Source organism: Panthera leo, chromosome D4 (assembly GCF_018350215.1).
Source record: "Panthera leo isolate Ple1 chromosome D4, P.leo_Ple1_pat1.1, whole genome shotgun sequence".
In the NCBI taxonomy this organism is placed as follows: Eukaryota; Metazoa; Chordata; class Mammalia; order Carnivora; family Felidae; genus Panthera; species Panthera leo.
In genome coordinates this window covers 87265778-87288025 of record NC_056691.1, presented here as the reverse complement: position 1 = coordinate 87288025, position 22248 = coordinate 87265778, and the positions used below count along the sequence as shown (strand labels likewise).

The 22248-nt window shown below is 57.2% G+C and overlaps 2 protein-coding genes across 2 annotated transcripts; one reads left to right on the top strand and one right to left on the bottom strand.

The window, feature by feature from the left end:
* Window positions 1-17130: 17130 nt before the first annotated feature.
* Window positions 17131-18926, bottom strand: LOC122204608. Its single transcript, XM_042912123.1, has 3 exons — window positions 18465-18926; window positions 17737-17803; window positions 17131-17567 (listed from the first exon to the last, which is right to left on the bottom strand). The coding sequence occupies exons 1-3, from the start codon at window positions 18924-18926 to the stop codon at window positions 17413-17415; spliced, it is 684 nt and encodes a 227-aa protein (XP_042768057.1). The 3' UTR covers window positions 17131-17412.
* On the top strand, window positions 18890-21011 carry IER5L (immediate early response 5 like). The gene has a single exon (XM_042912696.1). It carries the CDS (start codon window positions 19082-19084, stop codon window positions 20330-20332), a length of 1251 nt encoding a protein of 416 aa, XP_042768630.1. The 5' UTR covers window positions 18890-19081; the 3' UTR covers window positions 20333-21011.
* The last annotated feature ends 1237 nt before the right edge of the window (window positions 21012-22248 follow it).

Genomic DNA, 22248 nt, shown 5'->3' with positions numbered 1-22248 from the left:
GCTTGCCTCACCGAATTCTCACACCGGCCCCTTCCCCCATTGTTCTCTGCCTTCCAGACCCCCCTCTCTTGCTTCTCCAAAAGCTCCAAGTCCCCTTCCCGCCCCAGAGCCCTCCCCGATGCTGTTCCCTGGGACTGGAACGCCCTTCCCTGCTCCAGACCTGGCCAACCCAGGTCGAGTCTGTCCTGTGGAAGCCTTGCCCATACCTGGGGCCTCGTTCAGACCCCTGTGCCGCCCTCCCCACCACTCTGTTGGGGTCGTCCGATGTGTTACTGATGGTTGAACGTCTGTGATTCCTCGTTCCCACCCACCCTGACCCTTAGCACTGTGTACCCAATGGGCCAGACACACAGTCGACAATAAGTGCTGGGCCAACAGAGAATGGAAAGGTTTCCGCAAGATCACGGGTTTTAAAGCGGGCGGGGTGAGGACGCTGCCGGGGGGCTGAGGTTAGCGAGTGGAGGGTGGGTGAGTCAAGGCTGGGGCAGGCGCCCGGCCCCGCCCCTTAAAGGGCCCTGGAGAACGCTACGGAGCCGTCCCAGGATCCCCGGCGTCATGAGGGTTAATCGAAAGGGCCTTCCACGCTTGGGGACCCGACACGGGAGGGGGACCTGCGCTCCCCGACAACAGCGCGCCCGCGGGCTCCCAGCCGCTCTGCGCACGTCCGCGCCCGCGGGGGCGCGCCTCGGGCCGAGGGGCTGAACTACAACTCCCATGATGCTGCGCTCCGCCGCGAGCCCGGGCGGAGCGAGCGCCGGCGGCACCGCCCCTCGAGGCCTCTGGGAGCTGTAGTTCTCCCCGGAGGGGAGCGGCGTGGGGACTGGGGCGTCCAGCCCCTTCTCGTGGGGGAAATGGGGAGACCACGCAGCTGGCGAGTAGGGAGAGGCTGAGAGCGCTGGCTCCCTGCTGGCCCGGCTGGGGGCCCTGCCACTCCAGCCGCTGCCTCCCTCCGCCTTATTTCATCACAACAGCTACTCAATTTCGTGAGCACCTACTATGTGCTGGGCCCAGTGTTAATCTCTCGCAGGGCAGAGTTGGAGACCGACATGGCTCCTGTCTTTGCCCGCGCCCGGTCCAAGCAGGGAGGCAGACACGGGACGCTTAATTGCACAAATACTCAATTACTTGCGTTAGATCCAGCGGAGTACATCGTGAGGCTGTAATAGCCGGGGCTACCGGGAGGGTGGTGGTGACTATTTTCCGAGCCGAAGACAGACACAGAGAGTGGACAATGGACTGGAATTTTTGAAATTCAGAGGGTGAATTTCATGGGTGGGGTGAGAAAAGCCAGACCCGTCCCTGCCAACCTCTTCATTATCCCCAAGAAGAAACTGTCCCGGAAAGATGAGGGGACTTGCCCCCACACACATGCCTCTCACCCAGCCTTGTGCGCGGCGGGTATGAGGAACAGTTCCAGGCCCAAAGACATCTAATGCCCCGAGCCCTCCCTCCGTGTGGCAGAGCCCAGCCCTTACCCTGGCGAAGGTCTTCACCTCCCTCAGCCTGTTTCCCCATCAATGAACCTCGCGGGGTAACTCTAGCAGAAAAACCAAAGATGATGGATATGCCACCAGCGCTTTACAAGTAGGAGAGGTGCCAGTGTGAGTCACTCTCCGTTCTGTGCCCCAATGTGATGCTGTGGGACAGCCAGGAGCCATCTGTGGACCGCTGCCGGGTGCCAGCCGGGGGGACAGGCTGCCAGGGCTGGAGGTGCGCGAAGGAGAGGGACCCTAGGGAGGGGAGGCCCTTCTCTGAGGAGCTGGGGTTTAACCTGAGCCCCGAGGGTGAGGACAACCCAGTCAAGTCTCCAAGGCAAGCCTGGAATGTGTCTCCCTCGGTGACATGTCACAGGTGCTGTTTTAAATAGCAGAGCTTCAGCTCACATCTGACCCTGTCACCTCTCCCGTAAAGTGACCCATGGCTCCTGCCAGCCATCCAGGCGACGTCCACCGTTCGTAGCCTGACCCTTGCCCACTCTTTGGCCTTCCATTTCAGAATTCACCAAGCCCTTCCCTCCAAGGGGTCTTGGCAGGCCTTTGGCCAAAGCTATGGATTGGCAACCCAAAGGCGCTCCGATGCCTTCTGCCTTTCTTCCCTCTGCTATAGAGACAAGAAAAACTTTAAACTGCATTTCCTCAGCTTCGATTGCAGTTCGAGGTGGCCATGTAACCCGGCTCTAGCCAATGGGAGTGAACAGAAGTCCCTGGGGAACAATCCCCTTTCGGAATAAAGAGATGCGAGTCTGGCAGGAAGAGGCCTTTTCCATCCTCTGCTCGTTGGCCTTTTGTGCTTTCCCTCCTTTCTGCCTGGGACACAGACACGAGGCCTGGAGGTTTGGCAGCCATGTTATGGTTATGAGGTAGCGATGTGAAGATAGCGAAAAGGAAGATAGAAAGAGCCAGTGTGCCCGGGGGCATCTGTAAGCCACCACCCCTCCCCCTTATGGCTCACCTCAGGCTTACTGCTGTCTAAGTCAAAACCCCTTATCTATTTAGGCTGCTGTAGTACGCTTTCTGTACTTGCAATAAACACCACGCCGATGACACACAACCCTGTGTGTGGCCCCTGCTTCGTGCTTATTTTATTCATCTCCTTGAAGCTTACTGTACTCCCGTCTGTCTCCTGGCCTCTTGTAGTTCTTTGACCAGGTGGAACTCATTCCTGCCCCAGGACCTTTGCACCGCCCCCATCTACCCATGGCCGGCCCCTCCCATCATCCAGGTCTCAGCGCGAAGACCACCTCCTTTGAAAGGCCTTCCCTGCCCACTGCACAATCTGAGGGAGTCTCCCACGTGACCCGCCCTATTTTTACCATGATTCCTTATTGCTAGCTGATACCCTCCCTTCATATTCGTTTCCTCGCTTGCTCGTGATACGGAACACGAGCTTCCTGGAAGGGGGTCGGGATTTTTGCCTGTATTACTTGCCCCTGTATCCCCAGCGCCTGGCACACAGTAGGCCGTTCACCAAAGGTTTGTTGGATTCATGAATTAAGTACATAAGCCATGCTGCTGTCTCCAGCCGGTGTGCTCTCTCTCCCTCTTTCCCGGGGGACTGGAAATTCCCACTCCGTCCTTAGAGGCACCTCCTCCCAGGAAAGCCTTGGTGGTACTCCTGAACTTGGTCAGGTCTGGATCCCGTAGCCCTGACTTTCGGCGTGCCCTCCTCCGCTTCCTTTCACTCATAACTGCAGGGTCGTTGACGTCTTCGTCCGTTAGACGCCATCGCCCGCCCCAGGACATAAAGTCCGAGAAGGCAGAAGTTGTCTCCTGGGTTCGATGTCCCAGCCTACGAGATCTTGGTCTCGAGGGCAGGGATGGCTGAAGTTCCCCCCCCCCCCCCGACCCTGCTACAAGTAAAACGGAATCAAAGCAGCGGGCCCGGTTCAGATCTGCCTTGTTCTGAACAAAGGGGCAGCTGGTGCTTCTGCCCAGACGGGCACCTGCATCAGCAACGCTCAGCAGAGCCGGCCTGGCCGCACAGCCCAAGGGGCCTCAGGACCCGTCCTCGGCAAGGTTTCGCCCCTTCCCTCCAGCCGGGGGGGGGCTCCTTCCGCGCCCTCCCCCCCAAACAGCAGCCCAAACCCTCAACCCTCGCGTGGAATTTTTCGTCTTCAAAGCACTTTTATAAACATGAGCTCATTAGCGGAGCAGCCCCTTTGACACCGGGAGGCTGCTCCCTGGGTGTCTTCTGAGTCATAGCGCCAGAGTTTACCGACAAAAACAAGTTTTTCCCATAGAGCGAATGCGGCGCCACAGCCAAGATCACTGTGTCTCAGAAAAAAAAAAAAAAAAAAAAAAAAAAAAAAAAAAGGAAGAAGGAGAGACACGCTGCCTCTGGCGAGAACCAGCTGAGCGCTGGGCCTGGTGTCGGCTCCAAGAACCAGGAGAGCCGAGAGGGGCCGCGCTCAGGGCGCATGCCAGCGGGAGCTTCTGTCCCCCCCCCCCCCCCCCACCCTGCTAAAACCCGAGCCCTCCTGGGGGAGAAGGTGCTGGAGCGTGCCCCCAGCAGCCTGGCGCTTCTTCCCGCGTCTCCCTCCTGCCCTACCTCTGCCTCTCCCCCTCCCCTCCCATCCCCACCCCCCACGCAGCCCAGCGAGCCGGTGACCGCCGCCTCCTAATAAAGGGGACAGGGGACGTGGCCCCGGCCCTCTGGCACAGAGGGTGGCTGCTTTGGGACTGGACGACCAGAGTTCAACTCCCAGATCTGCCACTTACACGCCCAGGGAGCCTGGGCGAGCTCACCCGAGGCTCTGTTTTCTCCACCAAAGGATGGGGCCGCTCCGGCCCCACCTGTCCCGGGGTCGTGAGACGGGGTGTGACAAACACCTGTTCTCAGCAAAGGGTGCAGTTTCCGACCCGCCTGGTCCTGGGGGCTCACGCAAAGGGGCTTCGCGCGCAGAGCCTACCGCAAAAGTGCGGGCTGTCGCCTTCTCCCCGAGACAGGGCCTGCTCTCGGCCCCCCCGGCCCCCGGGTCCCACCCCAGCTCATTTCCAGGGCAGGCATTTAAGGCAGGCCCAAACCGCACGCCCGGGAAACAGCACACAAGCCACCACGAAAGCTAGACTGGCTCACGGTACAAACCCTGGGAACCCGGCTGTCTAGCAACCCCTCCTCTTTGTCCCAACACGTGCGGAGTGGCCCTACTGTGCGCCGGACACTGCCTCCGAGGATGGTGAAAGAGCGCTGAGGGCCTCGCCAGAACACCTCCTGGCTGCTTCCTGCTTCATACTAGAGTGAAAAGGTTGGAATGTATGTGGCCCTCGACCGTGGGCTCCGTGAGGACAGAGACCCTGTTCAGCAGGTGAGAACACGGCTGGCCAGCTGGCTGTCCGTTTCACCCCCTTCTTCCCTCCTTACGGAAACCTGGTTTTGTTCAAGGAGGCAAACACGGACCTCGCAGCATCCTTTGTAGGAATGAGGAGTCTCCTGCTTGGAACACCCGGGAGATCAGTTGTCTTTCTGCTAAAAGAGAGAAACTCGCCTGGCAGGGGCCTTCTGTCCTCCGCTCTTCGCTTTTCTCCAGGCCTCATCTTAACTTCCCTGCCTGGAATGCTGTCATGATGCCTGGAGGTGAAGCAGCCATTTTGTGGCATGAGGATGAACGCCCCGTGCTCGGGACGGTGGAGCAGGAAGCCAGAAGGACGTCTCGAGAGGCGGCCCCCGCTCTGACTGCATCCCACAGGACCGTCTGGGTTCTGCACTTAAAGCCATCACAGTCGGGTGTCTGCGCCGTGCAGCTAACAGCAAATCCTGACTCATCACCGGGCCACCTGGGAGACTCGAGATGCTCCGCGGAAGGGCCGGCGCAGGGCGGCTGCTTGGGAAACATGAGTGAGCGGCCCGGTGAATGGACGCACGAGGCAGGCCAGACCCCTGGGGTGCCCAGCACCTGGCCCAACAACATCTACACCGCCAACACGGAAGCAGGGAGTGCCGGACAATCCCATCAGACTGAGGAGGCCCGGGTTCCCGGCCAGCCTCCCTTGGGCCCCGCCGTGTGACCCCGAGCAAGTTCCTACCCTTCTCTGGGCCCCGGGGGTTTCCTATCTGAAAAATTAATGTGTGGGGCCGTGGGTGGGTCTGCACGACCCTCCCCCCCCCAACTCCCCGCCCCCGTGCCTCTTCTTTCTTTCTGTTCTGGTGAGGGAGGAAGGCGGCCCCTCCCACCTTCAAATCCAAATTCCACAGAGGGGGGCAATGAAAGAAGCGTCTGTGGGGTTGGTGGCTAACTGGGAAGGGCTGGCCTTGACGGAGCTGCCCCCCCCACCCCCGCCCCCGTGCCAAATGCCATGCATCATCCCATTGAGTTGTCACACGGCCCTGTGAACCAACCAGATGCACTTACAATCCCTATTTTAGAAATGAGAAAACTGAGGCCCGGGGGTTAAATAGCTTGACCTACCTTGCAGGGGGAGCCTGTGGCAGGGCCAGGACTCGCAGGCTGGAGGGATGAGGCGGGACACAACCCTCATCCCCAGTTATGGGGGCGGTGGGGGGGGGGGGGGGGAACTGACAAGATGTGACGTCATTTTTCCCAAGGTTCCGGGAGAAAAGTTCAGCAGGCAGTCCCAGAACTGGACCTCCGGTCTTTCTGCCCCCAAAGCAGGTGCCCCTGACCACCGCACCACCCTGCCGGGAGGAGCTGGCCACGGAGGGCAGGACAGAAGATTCGACAGACAGACTCCCAGTGGGAACCCGAGCCATGCAATGTTTGCTCAGCAGAGATGCTCAGACCCGTGGGGACAAAGAGACGTGAATGGCTCTGCTGGGGACGTTTGGAAGGGGTGGGGCAGGGGGACAGGCTTGTATTGCGGGCAGGAGCTCTGGGCCCTTGCTCCACTGTGCTCTCTGCATGTTGGGGGGGAAGCCTGTTTCCGCCATCAGACCATGAGCTCTTCTAGAGTCTTCCTTGGGACGTAGCACAGGCCAGGGCCCGGGGGAGGGAGAAAGGCTGAATGAAACGCAGCAGGGTCCCCGAGCGTGTCTCGGGAATGACAGCAAGAGCTCCCACAGGGTCCTAGCGTGGCTTCCTCCCTGATTGGTCCTCACCTTTTCCCAACTCTCCCACTTTTTCTGCCTTCCCCGCGCCATCCGGCACCAGGCTGCCCCCAGAGGCAGAAAGCGCTGGCTGGCAAAGAGTCAGCGTGACCTCACCCTCTCTCCCAAGATCCTGCGTGATTAAGGAGCCCTCGAGTGCTTCCAAGGCACAGCCAGGCTTGAAAGCCTCTGACTTAACCTGCACGGGTCTCAGTTTCCTTGTCTGGAAAATGGGGGGGGGGGGGTGAAAGCACCCCCACCCCACCTCCCCGACTCCTCCATCATCCCCACCCCCCCCCCCCGCACCTAAAGCTGTGAAACCAGTGAGATGGTGCCTGGGTGCGTTTAGCACAGGCGAAGAGCCCTCCAAATAAACGATGGCGACCAGTAAGCCGCCACGGCAATGAAGCCATGGCCCTGACCTCTACGTAGCCCAGGAAAGCACCCAGGAGACTCTGCACGAACTAGAGGATCAGTTTACTTGTGACAAGCAACACTGTGACCAGAGAGTTGCCCCATGTCCCCCAGATCATTTTTAAAATGCAAATTTGACCAACAAAGAGGAGAGCCGGATGCCGTCATCAGGAGAGGGGAAAGCAGAAAAGTGAATAAACCAGAAAGCCCCAAATCAGCCACCTCCAACCACCCCCAAACATGCCCAGCAGGAGTCGAATATTAATCAACTGCTTCTTCCACTTGGACCGCCTGTTGGCAGGATCCCTTCATGTTTGTTATAACAAACGCGCCACAGGAGCCAGCCGACAAAACCAAGTCTTCAGAGGAGCCCAGAGTCACCGACAGAACGAGACACCTGGCTGGGCAGGACCTTGGGGAGTTTTCTCTTAAAACAAATGCACCCAGTTGTCAGTTATCTGTATGATACTGAGGAGTGGGGTGGGGGTAGAGTATATCGACCAGGATTGTTGTAAATACTTGCGGGTATTCAGAACTGTCCAAGACTTGCCCTCTCGAAAACAATAATCCCCCAGAACATTCAACTAACAATCGTGGTATTTGGGCACAAAGACAATTTCAACAAGTTCCAAAGTAAAACACATTCTCAACACAGTGAAATGAAATTTTAAATTAATAGCTAGAGGGTACTGTTTTGATCTGACTTGGTGGGAATTTGAAAACTCTATTCCAAACAAACTCTCGAGATAGAGAGGGAAGTCAGAAGGAAGTTATATACTACTTAGACCTTTCATACTTTTTGGACATTAGATAAAATGAGAGCTCCGAAAACTAAAACTTAACAGGGTGCAGCCAAAGCAATACTCAAAGGAAAATTCATATCCATAAATATACCTAAAAGGTTCCTAAGAAAGAGGTTCCTTTAAAAAAAAAAGTGACTTGGGGCACCTGAGTGGCTCAGTTGGTTGTGTCCAACGTCAGCTCAGGTCATGGTCTCACAGTTCGTGAGTTTGAGCCCTGCACCAGGCTCTGTGCTGCAGCTCAGAGACTGGAGCCTGCTTCGGATTCTGTGTCTGCCTCTCTCTGCCCCTCCCCTGCTCCTACTTCCTCTCTCTCTCCCTCAAAAATATACAAACATTGGGGCACCTGGGTGGCTCAGTCGGTTAAGCATCAGACTCTTGATTTCAGCTCAGGTCATGATCTTGGCGGTTTGTGAGTTTGAGCCCCACATCTGGCTCTGTGCACACAGGGCAGAACCTGCTTAGGATTCTCTCTGTCCCTCTCTCTCTGCCCGTTCCCCACTCACACTCTCTCTCTCTCTCTCTCACAAATAAACATACACACACACACACACACACACACACACACACACACATATACACACATATATATACATTAAATAATATAAATATATATATACATTAAAAAAATTAAGTGACTTATTCATCAAGCAGCCTCAGTAAAGGGAGAAACTTCTGTCTAGTTGTCTTGCCAAGTTTTCTTAAAGCTCATAAAACAGGAAGTATGCTAATATACGCTTTTCTCTCCAAAAACTCTCCATCTCCAGCCTTGAGTATAGTGATGAACTTCCAGGAGTAGCAGAGATGTGTAGGTACGCTCTGGGTTTACTGTGTCCAGTCGACAAAGAGCAAGCTAGAGAAAGTCCGTGATGCCTACGGAAAACCCTCACCCCCAAGTCTGTTCTCATGAGTGGCTGCCTTTGCCTAAAGTTTCCAGATATGCACTGGATAAGGAGTATAAGGAGGCCAAAGTTCTTGGCCTTGGTGTTTCCATTCATCAGCTGTGTGACTTTAATCAAGTCACTTAATATTTAGGTAGTAGTCAGCTTTTGCCATAATGATGCCATAACGCAAACAGCCACAAACTCTCGGAGACTTCCTATGCATGCAATTATTCTCACACTCACCGGTCTATAGGTCAACCACAATTTGACTGCTCTAGCCTGGGCTCTACCAGGTAGTTCGGCTTCAGGTGGTGGGTCAGCTGAACTTGGTCCCAGGCTGTGGGTTGGCTTCAAGTCTGTTCCCTGTGTCTCCACATTCTTTTGGGATGAGAAACTAAATGGGATATATTTTGTCGTAACACATCACAAAGGTGCAGGATGTGTATGGCAAAGACAAGCCGGACCTCCTGATGTCTCCTCTTAAACATGAAGTCTCTGCTCCCCACAGTAGCTGGCCAAGGCCAAAGTCAGTGGAGCAAGGAAATCTCTTCTGCCCCAAGGGGAAGGGGATTGAACAATTGCTGAACAATGACTCAACCTACCCTACTTTCCCAGCCTCCGTTGTCTTGTCTATAAAATGAGGTTGACGAAAACTCCTACCTCGTAGGGACAGAAGTCCGGAGCTCTGTTCTAACACCCGAACCCTGCACTGGTTGGCATTGGACTTGGGTTATGTCCCCCTGCTGCCCGGTGGGGGGATGGGGCTGCCGGTCCTGAAGCTGGGACCGGGGCCGACGCCACCCAAACCACAGGGCTGTTCCTTGATGGAGCAGAGCTGGAACCTGTATAGAGAAGTTCACCACAAAGCCCCCTACCAGTGCCCCACGTGTTCTTGTCAACAAATTTGGCGGCACTAGTGTTCCCAGCTGCCTTTTCGACTTCAGTGGTATCTGAGTCCCTCTGGCCTGATGCTCGCCTGGTGGGCGTCCTCGTCCAGAACCCTGGAGAGACGGAGAGTCTCCTACAGAGACTCCTACAGAGTCTCTTCACCGTTTGGTCTCAGGACGAGTCCCCAGTCAGTCCAGCCTCATCTTCAACATCACGGGGCAGCCAAAGGCAGGAGAGTCGAGTCGTGAAAATTTTTGGATTCTGGGGAAGAAAAAAACGCGGGTGCAAACCCTGCTCTGCCATTTTCTGACTAAATTTAAGCAAAGCAGGTAAGCTCTTTGCACCTCAGCTCCCTCATCTGGAAAGCCAGGCTGATGACTATATCCTGTGGGCGTCTGCACAGGACGGGTTCTGGAAGGGGGCGGCATGGGGCTAGAACCGCGGTTCTTCTGATGAGGGGTTCTAGAAGAGGCTTGGTCTTTCCATCTGTAAAATGGGGCTGATACAACACGCTGCCTGATGGGGTGCACAAAGTCCCACGGTGTCAGCCACCAAGGGCCGTGCCTACACATAGTCAGTTCTCAACAAAGAATGGCCCCACTCCCCTCTCCACGGCCCCCACAAGATCACACTGTCTGCCTTAATCAACATGGGGACAGAACCAGTCACCAAATGTGGAATGATGGAGTATCTTGTGTGAGGTGCTTTGTAAATGGTAACGGGTCCAAGGAGTAAAATACCCTGATTTTGTCAAATCTAACATACGTGCAGATTTCAGAGATCTAAGATATGGGGTGGGGAATAGAATAGATTAATTCGGTGTCTGGTATTACAGGTGAGAAGTCAGCTTGTGGTTTCACGGCAGTAAATGTTGTCTGATGTCGTTACCTTGGGGTAGCCTCGTCTTCGGAGAATACGCATCGCATTGGAGAACACGCTGTCCCTTCTCCTTCTCTCATGTCCTGTAAAGGGTTTAGCCCATAACAGATACTCAACCCATATCTGTTGAAAGAGTGAATCGATCTATCCCTCCGTTCATCAAAGAACCAATGAATGAATCAACAGTGATACTCAACCCATATCTGTTGAAAGAGTGAATCGATCTATCCCTCCGTTCATCAAAGAACCAATGAATGAATCAACAGTGATACTCAACCCATATCTGTTGAAAGAGTGAATCGATCTATCCCTCCGTTCATCAAAGAACCAATGAATGAATCAACAGTGCTGCTTACTGGGGCGCCTGGGTGGCTCAGTCAGTTAAGCCCCTAACTCTTGATTTCAGCTCAGGTCATGATCTCTCGGTTGGTGAGATCGAGCCCCACGTCAGACTGTGCGCTGTTAGCACGAAACCTGCTTGGGATTCTCTCCCCCCGCCTCTGCCCTTCCCCCACTTGTTCTCTCTCTCTCTCTCTCAAAATAAAGAAATATAAGCATTAAAAAGCCCACACTGGGGGCGTTTGGGTGGCTCAGGTGCTTGAGCATCCAACTCCAGCTCACGTCACGATCTCACGGTTCATGAGTTCGAGCCCCGCATCAGGCTCATGGCTGTCAGCACAGAGCCCGCTTCGGATCCTCTGTCCCCCACTCTCTCTCTCTGCCCGTCCCCTGCTTGTGCTGTCTCTCTCAAAAATAAATAAAACATTAAAAAAAAAAAAAAAAAAAAAAGTCCGTGCTGCCTGTTGTTTCCTTCTCAAGGGGGACTTCCCTGCTGGACTAATATTAACATCTCCACATCCGATACGTGTGACGCTAACACACTTGCTCACAAGGATCCTTCCACACAGGCAATGGCCGTTCAGGGAACAAACACTAATTGGACCCCTATTACTTTTGGACACAAAGCTGCCAAGCACAGAAACTTACGTCCCTGCCCTCCGTTTACAGTCCAGACCGGGAGACAGACTCGCATGTTAAGGAAATAAATAAACATTTCCTTGGTAGCTGCGGGATGCGCGATCCACGAACTGGTCAAAGCTCCCCTTCAGCTTTCGGTCAAGGAGGTGACAGAGCTGTTCCTTCCCTGAACCTCTCTACCCGCCTGCCGAGCGCATGGGAGGACCACATTTCCCAGCCTCCCTTGCAGCTGGTCTGGGAACGCTGATGGCCAAAAAATAAAAATTAGGGGAAAGAACCAAAACAGAACCCTTGGATGGTGGCAACCACACAATGGGAGGAGGCTGGAGCTGGAGGAAAGCCGTATGACCCACCCCGGGCCGCAACATGAGAAAGAAACTCGTATTGGGCCAAGCCTCTTAAGATTTCGGGGATGAGTTCTTCCCACAGTGGAGCATAGCCCGACCCCGAGCACTGAAAACCAGTGAAATCAAGCTGAAAACATGAACCGAAACAGCATGCAAGGTTCACGCGTCCACACGGACGATCACGAGCCTCAGCTCTCAAAGTCCTGGCGGCCACCCTCTTCCTCCTGCCAGGTGCCTCCACGGGTGTTGGGTCCTGAGGCCAGAGGTAGGACTCTGGGTGGCTCGTTTAGCCCGTGTGCGTGTGTGGTGTGTGGTGTGTGTGTGTGTGTGTGTGTGTGTGTGTGCGCGTGCGCGCGCCCAAGGTAGAGGGGACAGGCAGGTGAAGGAAAGAGTGGGCTTTACAGGACCAGTGTGTATCCTGCCCCCTACTCCTCCACTCATTGGTGAGAGCACCCTGCTCAGAAGCTTCTGGTCTCCATGCCTCTGTTTCCCCAACCGTATGACAAAGGTGATGCTGGCACCTGGCTCCCCAAGGGGCTAGGTGAATTCACCGACGACATGGCTGCTGAGGGTCCTGCCGGACGCCTTCTCACCAGCACAAGGTCCAAAACTGAAATCCTATTTAGCCCCGTGTTTTAAAGACTTAAAAAATAAAAAGGGGCTCGGGAGATGAATTGAGGACAGATGATCGGTACTCACTGGGTGTCTCTCCCTCCCACACTCTCCACACTCACACACACTCACACACACACACACACACACACACACACACGCTTGAGAAATGATTTTTTTTTTTTTTTGAGAAATGCTCTCAAAACAAAAACAAAAACTCTGCTTTGTTCCGCGTAAGCAGCATTAAAAATTCACCAGTTGTGGGAAGCAAGAGGGGCCCGAGTGCAGCCTGAGCTCGGCACAGATTGCTGGAGAGTTTGAACCAGTGATGCAACCCGCGGGGAGGCCACCCGACAGAGGGCTGGGGTCTTGGGGACCCTCTGCCCAGGGAGCCTGTGAGGCTGCTCACTCTTCCCTCCCTCCAGTCCCCGCCGCAAAGCCTCGGTTACTTCCTTTATCACCCTCATTGCAACCTTGTTTATTTATCTGCTGGTTTATTTCGTGTTGGCTTCCCATCTGGCCTGGAATGTAAGTAAGGTCCATGAGCGTGGGGACTGCTGCGGATCTAGGAGCTGAGGCAGAGCCTGGCACACAGTAGGCGCTTAATATTTGTGAAAGAACAAAAAGGCAAGTCAACAAATGAGCAAACGGATGAATGCAGAAGAGAGCAAGGGCGAGGCGCAGCCGGCGAATGATGAGCGGATGAATACAGCCTTTCCCCAGCTCGGGCCGAGGCCGGAACCCATGCAGGGACCAGGGAATGTGTGGCCCCAGAACGTCATTTCTCTGGGTCTCAGTTGCCTCAACTGTACAATGGGGATTATAGGAATACCCACCTCATTAGATTGTTCAGAGGCTTAATGAAAACAACATCCGTGTTAAACATAGTTCGGTGTTTGGCACAACCAGCCACAGTTTTATTCACCCAGTGGGGACGTGGAGGAGGAGGCAGGCACTACATACCCTAGCTCCCACCGCTCAAATGCAAATAATAATAATAATAATAATAATAATAATAATAATAACAACAAAATTGGAAGATTCAGTTCCTAAGATCCAAGGAGTTTCTCAGTCCTTAGAAACTCCCAGCTGAGCCCGGTGAGGGGACAAAGGTCTGTACTAAGTGAGTTATAAAAACAACTCCCAGCCAGGAACCACTGAGCCGCCCCCCACCCACCCACCCACCCACACACACCCGCCCAGGGCTGGCCCAGGATTAACTCTGGCCTGCCCAGCTTGCTTAGTTTCTGGCAGGATTTTGAGGAAAGAGGAAAGGGGGAAGGGGGACGTCTCCCATTCCATTTCAATACGAATCCCCTCCAGTCTTCAAAGCACGCTGGCTGCTCACAGTACCTCCCGGAGGAAGGTGACAAGGGAGGAAACAGAGCCCCAAGAGAGGCGACGCACGTTACCTAGGGATAAGAGGCCGGTCTGGTGCCAGCACCCGTGTCTCCTGACCCCTCAAGCCCCGCTCTGGCAGCTAGACCACCCCAGATGTCCAAAGCCGAACACACACTCCATGCACATCCCAGCAGGTTTGCCATAAAGGCTCCCAGCTGAGCCCTTGGCAGACATCACTAATCAATTGGGGCGCATGCCAAATCCCTTCCAACCCAGAGCTCCAGGCAGACACTACCAATCAATTGGAATTGGCCTGGGAGATTAAGAGCATCCTCAGCTCTGCTCCAGGCTGTACGTGAGGTGCCCGGTGTTCTCCCCAGGGCTTAGCACACCGCCTGCACGCTGGCCAGCATTTAGTCCGTGCTTACTGAGCGAATGAATGAATGAATGAATGAACGAACGAACGGACATCCAGCCCGTGCCAGGTGTTTGGGCAGAGACCCTAGGTGAAGAGATCACATCTACCCTCTCTGCACCTTCCATCGGTGAGTACAGAATTTGTTCCAAAGGCCAATAAATCCCAAAGTGGTAGGTAGCAGGGGTCGCCATTCCTCTCCTGCTGCTCTGCTCGTGGTGCTCCCCACTTCCCCAGAGCCCTGGGATTAGAGTCACTTCTTCTTTCTGGTGTGTGACCCCGGGGAAGTCACCCAAGCTCTCCGTGCCTCAGTTGCTCCCTCCATAAAATGGGGATTATAACCAAGCCCGCCTCAAAGGCTGTGGGGACTCAAGGATATCACCACGGAAAGCTCCAGGCCCAGTGTCTGACACAAAGCAAGAGCTCCGAAGAGCCAAGCTTCCATCAATCTCCCTCATCACACTTAAGGACCCTGAAGCCAGGGCCGCGATGTCTTTCTAGGCACCGAGCCTGATGCTCAGGACCGTGCTGGGCAAACGCTGACGTTGGCGGGCCATTAACATCCACTGGGGACGATGGCAGGGTGCAGATTCTGTGGGGCAGGAGTCGGGGGACTGTCTGGGTTCCGGGACCCCAGCCGAGCTCCCCAGTACCCACCAACCACAGAACGGCCCTCTCGGGATGCAGCACGGGGCTCCCACGTCCAAGCGTCACTAGCTCCTTGGCCTCCAAGAGGACTCACCAGTGACCCCTTCGGTCAGCAGCATCCGGCCGCCTTCTCTGCCACTTCCTGCAGTCCCCAGTCTCAGTCCCCACGGGGCAACACACACTCCAACTCTCAGAGGCGGTGAGCTGGAGCAGCCAGGAGCCGGAGCAGGAGGTGGGGCATCTGGGTTCGCCCCCCGCTCCAGGCTCACACCCTCAGCACATCCCTCCTCCTCTCTGGACCTCAGTTTACCCACGTGGAAATCAGAAGTGAGGGCAGCCTGGTCTCTAGGGCCCTTCCAACCGTAATGGTGCCTTCTGTATGCTAACATTCATTGATTGACTTAGTCCACAAGCATTTATTGAGTGCCTACTGTGTGCCAGATCCTGCGCTAGGATCTGAGCTGTTCTCTGCTGGAAGGCCCCTCCCCATCCTTGGCCTCCAAGGCCCTGTCCCTCTTCCTATCACAGACTTATCACACTGTTTATCGTGTTTGCTTCCCTCTGAGTCGTGGCCTCCTGAAGACAGGATCACATCTTGTCCCCTTGCTGGGATTCCAGAGAATGGTTCTGGAAGTAACTCTTGGGCAAATGAACAAATTTACGAATGCGTGAATTCTAAATCTCCACCCCACCCAACACAACACCTTCAGTTAAGCTTTTTGCCTTTTCATTCCTTTTCCCTAAGTCAAATCCCTAGGAACCCACCAGACAAATCCCACTGCTGACCAGGAACCTTCCTAGCCACGTCTCCCTCCTGCGATCTGGGTGACCAGAAGGTGCCCACAAAGCCACATGTGGTACTCTCAAGATGTTAACTGCTCCTTGGGGGGGGGGGGGGGGGGGGGCGGACACCGCTGGCGGGGGAGGGGCGGTTGATGGGAGCTCAGGTCGCGATGGGTTCTGTGCCCTGCCCCTCACTGTCCCAACAGACACTCAGTAAATATTTAGACATTAATTAACTTCCTCCAGGGAGCGGTGACTCAGTGCCAGACACAACCTCTAGGGGGAAAGGTGAGCGCCCCCAACCCTTCTCAGGGGCCCAGATAAGTAAGGCCGGCTCTCCATCCTAAGAAGGCTTGTCTCAATCCAATCTGCCCTCCTGCATGCGATGCAGGTCTGAGGGCCCCTCCTCCCCACACGGGGGCACGCGTACGCTCATACACACAGGTGCACACTCACTGCCCTAAACGGTCGGTCTATGGTGCCCTGCTTGGAACCATCGTACATCCGAACAGGAGCCTTGCGTGCGAGCCATCCATTCTACAAACATTTGTGAATCCCTACCGTGTGCCCCCCAAGCTTCACTGCTCCCGGGGGCGTCAAATAAGTCAGCTGTTCCGTTGCCTCCTTCAGCAACGCTTGCCTTACAACAGCTGTGGCAACCCCCCCCACCCCGCTTCCCAGGCCACCCCCCGAAAAGATCAAGGGTTTTCATTAAGCTTGGACAACTGCTTTGCTCGCCCCACAAGCCCATCTCGGTTCTTGAGGAGGAGAGGAAACCCAGGGAGCGTGGGCCCCAGACAAGAGGGCCCAAAGAATGGGGTCACACGGATGGGTTGACCACCTTGTAGCTGACCCCCCAGGAGGGCAAGAGCCTTAGCAGAGCTCAAACTCACTTTGGGGCAGGGGCAAGTGGGGGACTGGGAAGTGAGGAGGGGAACCGGCCAAGGTGAGGGGCCTAGCCCCTGCCCCCAGCCTGCGGCTAGAGAACCCACCTCCCAGAAGCATGTTGTGGGCCACCAGCCCCGAGACTGGCTGTGACTGATGAGCTGAAGCTGGAACAGATATTTGCTTCTTTGTGACTCCTGCGGGCACTGGTGTCAGAGCCGTTGGCAGGAAAGTGGCGGGTGTGCATCACATCAAGGTCATGTTCACTGCGTATCGAGCCTCAGGACTGGACTCAGAACCACCCAGGGCAGAAGTCAGCAGCTGATTTCGAAGCACCTGGAGTTAAGTTCCAGTCCTACAAACAGACCTGGGTGCAAATCCTGCCTCTACCCTGTCTTGGCCGTGCGATGTGACCTTGAGCAAGTCACCTAAACTCTCTTAGTTTCCTCCAATAAATTCCGGGCAAGGACAGAAGGCAGGCCTGAAATTAGCATTAAAAAATCCATTCTTAGACTCTTGCAACAGGCCAGGCGCCGTGGGTTCCAGACCTGACTGTTGCACATCGAGGCCTCATAGCCATAAATTCAGGTAGGACCTCCTGCCTCCCTCCACATGCTCGTGATGTCGCAAAGGCGAACTCCAAAAGTAAATAAATGAAGCTTCTGTGTGTCTTTAAAACGGGCCCTAAGGAAATAAGAGGCAATGGATTTTTATTCCTACAGGTACTTCTCACGGACAAGTTCCACTCCCGTGTGACCCTATCGCCAAACCATCTGTCTCTTCCATAGAACGCAAGTAAGACGCCGCTTCTCTGCAGTCACCCTAAAATGTCGTCGTGGCTTCTCTGGGTGGGGGTGGGGAGAGCTGCTACTGGTTGAAGGGCTTGGACCAGACGGAGCACAGAAAGGACAAGAGTGCCGGATCTGTTGAGACCTCGGGCAAGTCCCGCCCACTGTCAGTGCCAAGTTCCTTCCCCTGAAAAATGGAGTAAGTGCTCCTTAACTGTCTTCACCCTTGACGCTTGGCACTGAGTAGATGCTGAAAAGTGTCTGTGGAATCCAATCTGGAGGATTCTTAAGGCTGACAGGAGGCCCAGAGACTCGAGGATGGACTGGCTGAGTCTCTTCACTCCCACCAAGGGGCAAAAGGGGTGCTGAGGACAACGGGCCCAAGCAAAGAGGGCACTCAGAAGAAATCCCGAGGAAGGAGGCCAACTCAAGGACCTTCTCCTCAAGCCAACCTCCTGGACCCGCGCCCCCCCCACCCCCCCACCCCCCCCCCCCACCAACTCGAGTAGCAGCCACCGCCCCCTTCACACCTACCAGTCCAGATGCAGGGCCCCCAGAGATGGCGATCCTGTCCCTCTGTTCTGTTTGTCTCCATCCCCAGCTGCGAGGGGGTGGCCCATGGATGGTTCAGGGCAAAAGGGGAAAGGACATCAGTGAAAGTTAGGTTGGCAAGTTCCAGGGCCCTTGGTATCCGCCTCCCGTCTGGAGCTCACAGGCCTGGCACAAATCCTGGCTTTGCACACCGGGGGGCTGTGGGACTACACTCAGGTCCCTCCTCTGCTGGCAGTCACAGTGAGGGATTCTGGGTGTTTCTGGCAAGGGGCTGCCCCACACTAGGCACATAATAATGGCCCTCATTGTCATTATTATTATTTAGGAAGGAAAGGAAAGGTTACAGAACCCGCGATAAGGACACTCCGGTGATAAGGAGTGGCTCAGAAGGCCCGTGAACCTCAGCTGGTTCCGAGGCCATAGGCTCTCTGGGACCAAGATTCCCCATGTCTTGGGTTTTCCCACCAGACAAATGGGGAAGACAGCGCTTCCCCGAGTGTCTCCTGAGACCCCTGGGCCAAAAAGTCAGGGAGTCGGGCCCAATATTTTCTGCGGTTGAGGCACCTCCAAACCTCTCTCCCGTGAGGGTCCCCGAGGTCAGGCCGGCGGCCCCACCGGTCTCCTGCGAAGGCCCGGATCCCGCGGGTCACCCGGGGTCGGCAGGTGAGAAAGGAGGTGCCGCGTGGCCGGGAGTGGGGACTTGCGCGCACCTGCCGCAGGTGAGGCCCAGCCATGCGGAAGGGGGAGGAGCCGTCGTCGCAGCACTCAGGTGAGCCGACCCCCGGCTCCCAGGAGCCAGGCCGAGGGCGGCCGCGGGCTCCAGCGTGGCGGCTACGAGGCGACCCATAGTGCACACAGCGGCCCCAGCGGCTCCGAGTCCCACGCGGCTCGGCAGCCCCAGGAGAACATTCGAGGCAGCGGCGGCGTTGGAGGCCCGGGGTCCGTTCGGTATTTGAATAGCACAAAGGAACCGCCTTGGTCTGATTGGCCGGCCGAGTGGCCCCGGGGCGGGCAGCGCCTGTCACTCGGGAGGCTCTGGCTACTCCTATTGGCTCGTCAGGTGTGGGGCGGGGCCCTAACGCCCGGCTAAATAGCTGGGGCCGGGGCCGGCCGAGGCTCATTGCTTTGGCGCCGAGCGGGGAGCACGAGCCTGCGGGTGGCGCGCAGCGCATGGTGGCGGCTCCTCTCGGAGCGCAGCCGACCCGCTGACCCGGGCTCCGTTTCCCCTACCCGGCGCGCCCCGGCGGCCGGCCGGAGGCCGAGACAGCAGCAGCCTTAACAGCAGCAGCGGCCGCGGCTGCTCCGCCGCCACCGTCTCCGCGGGAGCATGGAGTGCGCCCTGGACGCCCAGAGCCTGATCAGCATCTCCCTGCGCAAGATCCACAGCTCCCGGACCCAGCGCGGCGGCATCAAGCTGCACAAGAACCTCCTGGTGTCCTACGTGCTCCGCAACGCGCGCCAGCTCTACCTGAGCGAGCGCTACGCCGAGCTCTACCGGCGCCAGCAGCAGCAGCAGCAGCAGCAGCAGCAACAGCAGCAGCAACAGCAGCAGCCGCCCCACCACCAGCACCAGCACCTCGCGTACGCGGCGCCCGGCATGCCGGCCAGCGCGGCCGACTTCGGCCCGCTCCAACTTGGCGGCGGCGGGGACGCGGAGGCGCGCGAGCCGGCCGCCCGGCACCAGCTGCACCAGCTCCACCAGCTCCACCAGCTGCACCTCCAGCAGCAGCTGCACCAGCACCAGCACCCGGCGCCCAGGGGCTGCGCGGCGGCGGCGGCGGCGGCGGCGGCCGGGGCGCCCGCGGGCGGCGCGGGGGCGCTCTCGGAGCTGCCCGGGTGCGCCGCGCTCCAGCCGCCGCACGGCGCGCCCCACCGCGGGCAGCCCTTGGAGCCGCTGCAGCCGGGTCCTGCGCCGCTGCCGCCGCCCGCGCCCGCCGCGCTCTGCCCGCGGGACCCTCGCGCCTCGGCCGCCTGCTCCGCGCCCTCCGCGCCCCCAGCGGCCGCCCCTCAGGCCGCTGCTGGCGCCTCCCCGCCCGCCTCCCCGGCCCCCGCCTCCTCCCCCGGCTTCTACCGGGGCGCGTACCCGGCCCCCTCGGACTTCGGCGTGCACTGCAGCAGCCAGACCACCGTGCTGGACCTGGACACTCACGTGGTGACCACGGTGGAGAACGGCTACTTGCACCAGGACTGCTGCGCCTCCGCCCACTGCCCCTGCTGTGGCCAGGGCGCCCCAGGACCCGGCCTGGCGTCCGCCGCCGGCTGCAAGCGCAAGTATTACCCTGGCCAGGAGGAGGACGAAGACGACGAGGAGGACGCTGGCGACCTGGGAGCCGAGCCCCCCGGGGGCGCCCCGTTCGCCCCCTGCAAGCGCGCCCGCTTCGAGGACTTCTGCCCGGACTCGTCCCCGGACGCGTCCAACATCTCAAACTTGATCTCCATCTTTGGCTCGGGCTTCTCGGGGCTGGTGAGCCGACAGCCGGACTCCTCGGAGCAGCCGCCGCCGCTCAACGGGCAGCTGTGCGCCAAGCAGGCGCTCGCCAGCCTCGGCGCCTGGACTCGAGCCATTGTCGCCTTCTAGGGACCCCCGAGGGCACGGGGCCCCGGGGCCCCGCGGGGCTGGGGCCAGACAAAGACTCGGCCAAGGGGCGAGAGGAGGGAGCGAACGGGCGCCTGGCCACCCGGGGCTGAGCTGAGGGCGAGCAGGGGGAGGCGGCTGATGTTTTATAAATTGTAAAATAAAAAAAAAAAAAAAAAAAAGAAAGAAAAGAAATCTATGATCTTGGACTTTATTTTTGCAGAGAGAAAAAGCGCCTATTTAAGTATGCTTTGTGTTTCTCCTACTCTTTTTTTCTTTTTATTGTAGTGATTGCAGTGGTGTTTAGCGAGGAGCCAGCCACGTGAGGGAGGGCTGCTGCCCGGAGGAGGTGCCGGGCAGCCGGGGGCGAGGCAGGGCGCCCGGGCCGCCAGGGCGCGCCGGGGGCGCAGCGCAGGAGGGCGCGGGGCCCGGGACGCCGATTCCAATCAGTTGTCAGACCCGGGAAGCCCGGCGCTCGGTTCTCCCGAGTCCCTCCATGGGGTGAGGAATGGGTCTTGTGAAATCCTGAGCAAAAACAAAGGCAAACTCTCTATCTCCGAAAGGGACGTTTGGGTCACATTTCCTCTCCGGGGGCGGCCTCCAAAGTTCTCAAAATGAGAAGGCAGAAATGAAAACACTTCAACTTTTTTTTTTTTTTTTTTTTCTTTCCCGGGGCGGGTGTCTTGAACCCCTCCTCTCCCCGCCCCTCTGGCTCCGTTCTCTTCCCCTCCTCCACCCGTCTCCCGGACTCGGGGGGTGGCGCCCGGCACCCCGACACTCCCGGACACCGTTTGGGGAAGGGGTGGGGGGCGGGCACGGCGGACTACATTTCCCATCATGCCCAGCACTGCGGTCCTCACTAAACAAAAAAGGAAGTCGATTCCTTCACCTGGATCCCCGGCGGCCCCGAGGGAGGGAGGGGCCGGGACCGCCGACTGCGTTGGAGACTTTTCACTAAGTTCCCGGTCAGATGTGGTGTTTGTGTGTGTGCTTCTAAGTTGCACTGTCCTAGTTCAGGCTTCGGTTGCATTTCATGAAACCAGCATTGTTCGAGGCTGTGAGAACCCTGTCCTGTGTCTTCAGCTCGATAGATTTTGTTTAATTTAAAGCCTTTTGTTGTAAAAAGGTGGGGTTCATCTGCAGCCCCTCTGGTTCTCTGCCATCAGCTCCATGTGGACCCCAAAGCAAGTTGCCAACCCTTCCTTTCTTGGCCCTTCTCCCTCATTCTTCTGTATTTTTGTGCATACTGAATTGTATATCACCGGGTAAAACTGTTCAGATGATTTGTTTAAATTTATAATCTTAATAAAAAGCCGATTATAGAGGATGGTGGTGTCTTGTTTTCAGATCGGCCTGGAGGTGGAGGGGAGGACGGAGGGAGGTAGGGAGAGACCCCTACCCCCATGCAAATCCCAGCTCTCCGGGGCCTGGGCGGGCGGGATCTGCCCACATCCGCAGGGCCGGGGGTGGGAGAGGGATTGGAAGTGCGGGATGTGGGTTGCTGGGGATGTTAGGGCTGCGCGCCTCCCCGGCCGCCTTCCCCAAAGGGCCCTGCCCCCCCCCCCGCCCCACGGGAACGGCCGCCCCCCGGGGTCTCCAGCAGGAAGCGGAGCCTGCCTTCAACACATTTCCTGCCCGGCCTGGAGCGCAGGGCCTGGTCGGCCTCAAGTCTAAGCCCTCTGCGGCCGGGGAAAGCAGCCTAGGGACCCTGGGGGGGGCTTTCTGGGCCACCCACACTCCCCGCCCCGCGCCTCCGCCCGCTCGTCCGCACGTCTCGGGCTGCAACTTGGGGAAGTTTTTTCCTTTTCCTTTTTTTTTTTTTTTTTTTTTTTTTTTAAGTTGAGTTTGTTATCACTGCTCGGTGCCACTTGGTGGTGTGCTGGCGGCGTCTCCCTCCCTCCTCGCGCCCCTCCCCTCTC

Coding starts and splice junctions, on each gene's coding strand:
- IER5L (XM_042912696.1), top strand. CDS start 19,082: ATGGAGTGCGCCCTGGACGCCCAGAGCCTGATCAGCATCTCCCTGCGC.
- LOC122204608 (XM_042912123.1), bottom strand. CDS start 18,926: ATGCGCTGCGCGCCACCCGCAGGCTCGTGCTCCCCGCTCGGCGCCAAA. Junction 17,804..18,464: donor CTGGGCCTCACCTGCGGCAG/GTGCGCGCAAGT, acceptor ACCCCCTCGCAG/CTGGGGATGGAGACAAACAG. Junction 17,568..17,736: donor GGGGCCCTGCATCTGGACTG/GTAGGTGTGAAG, acceptor CGTTGTCCTCAG/CACCCCTTTTGCCCCTTGGT.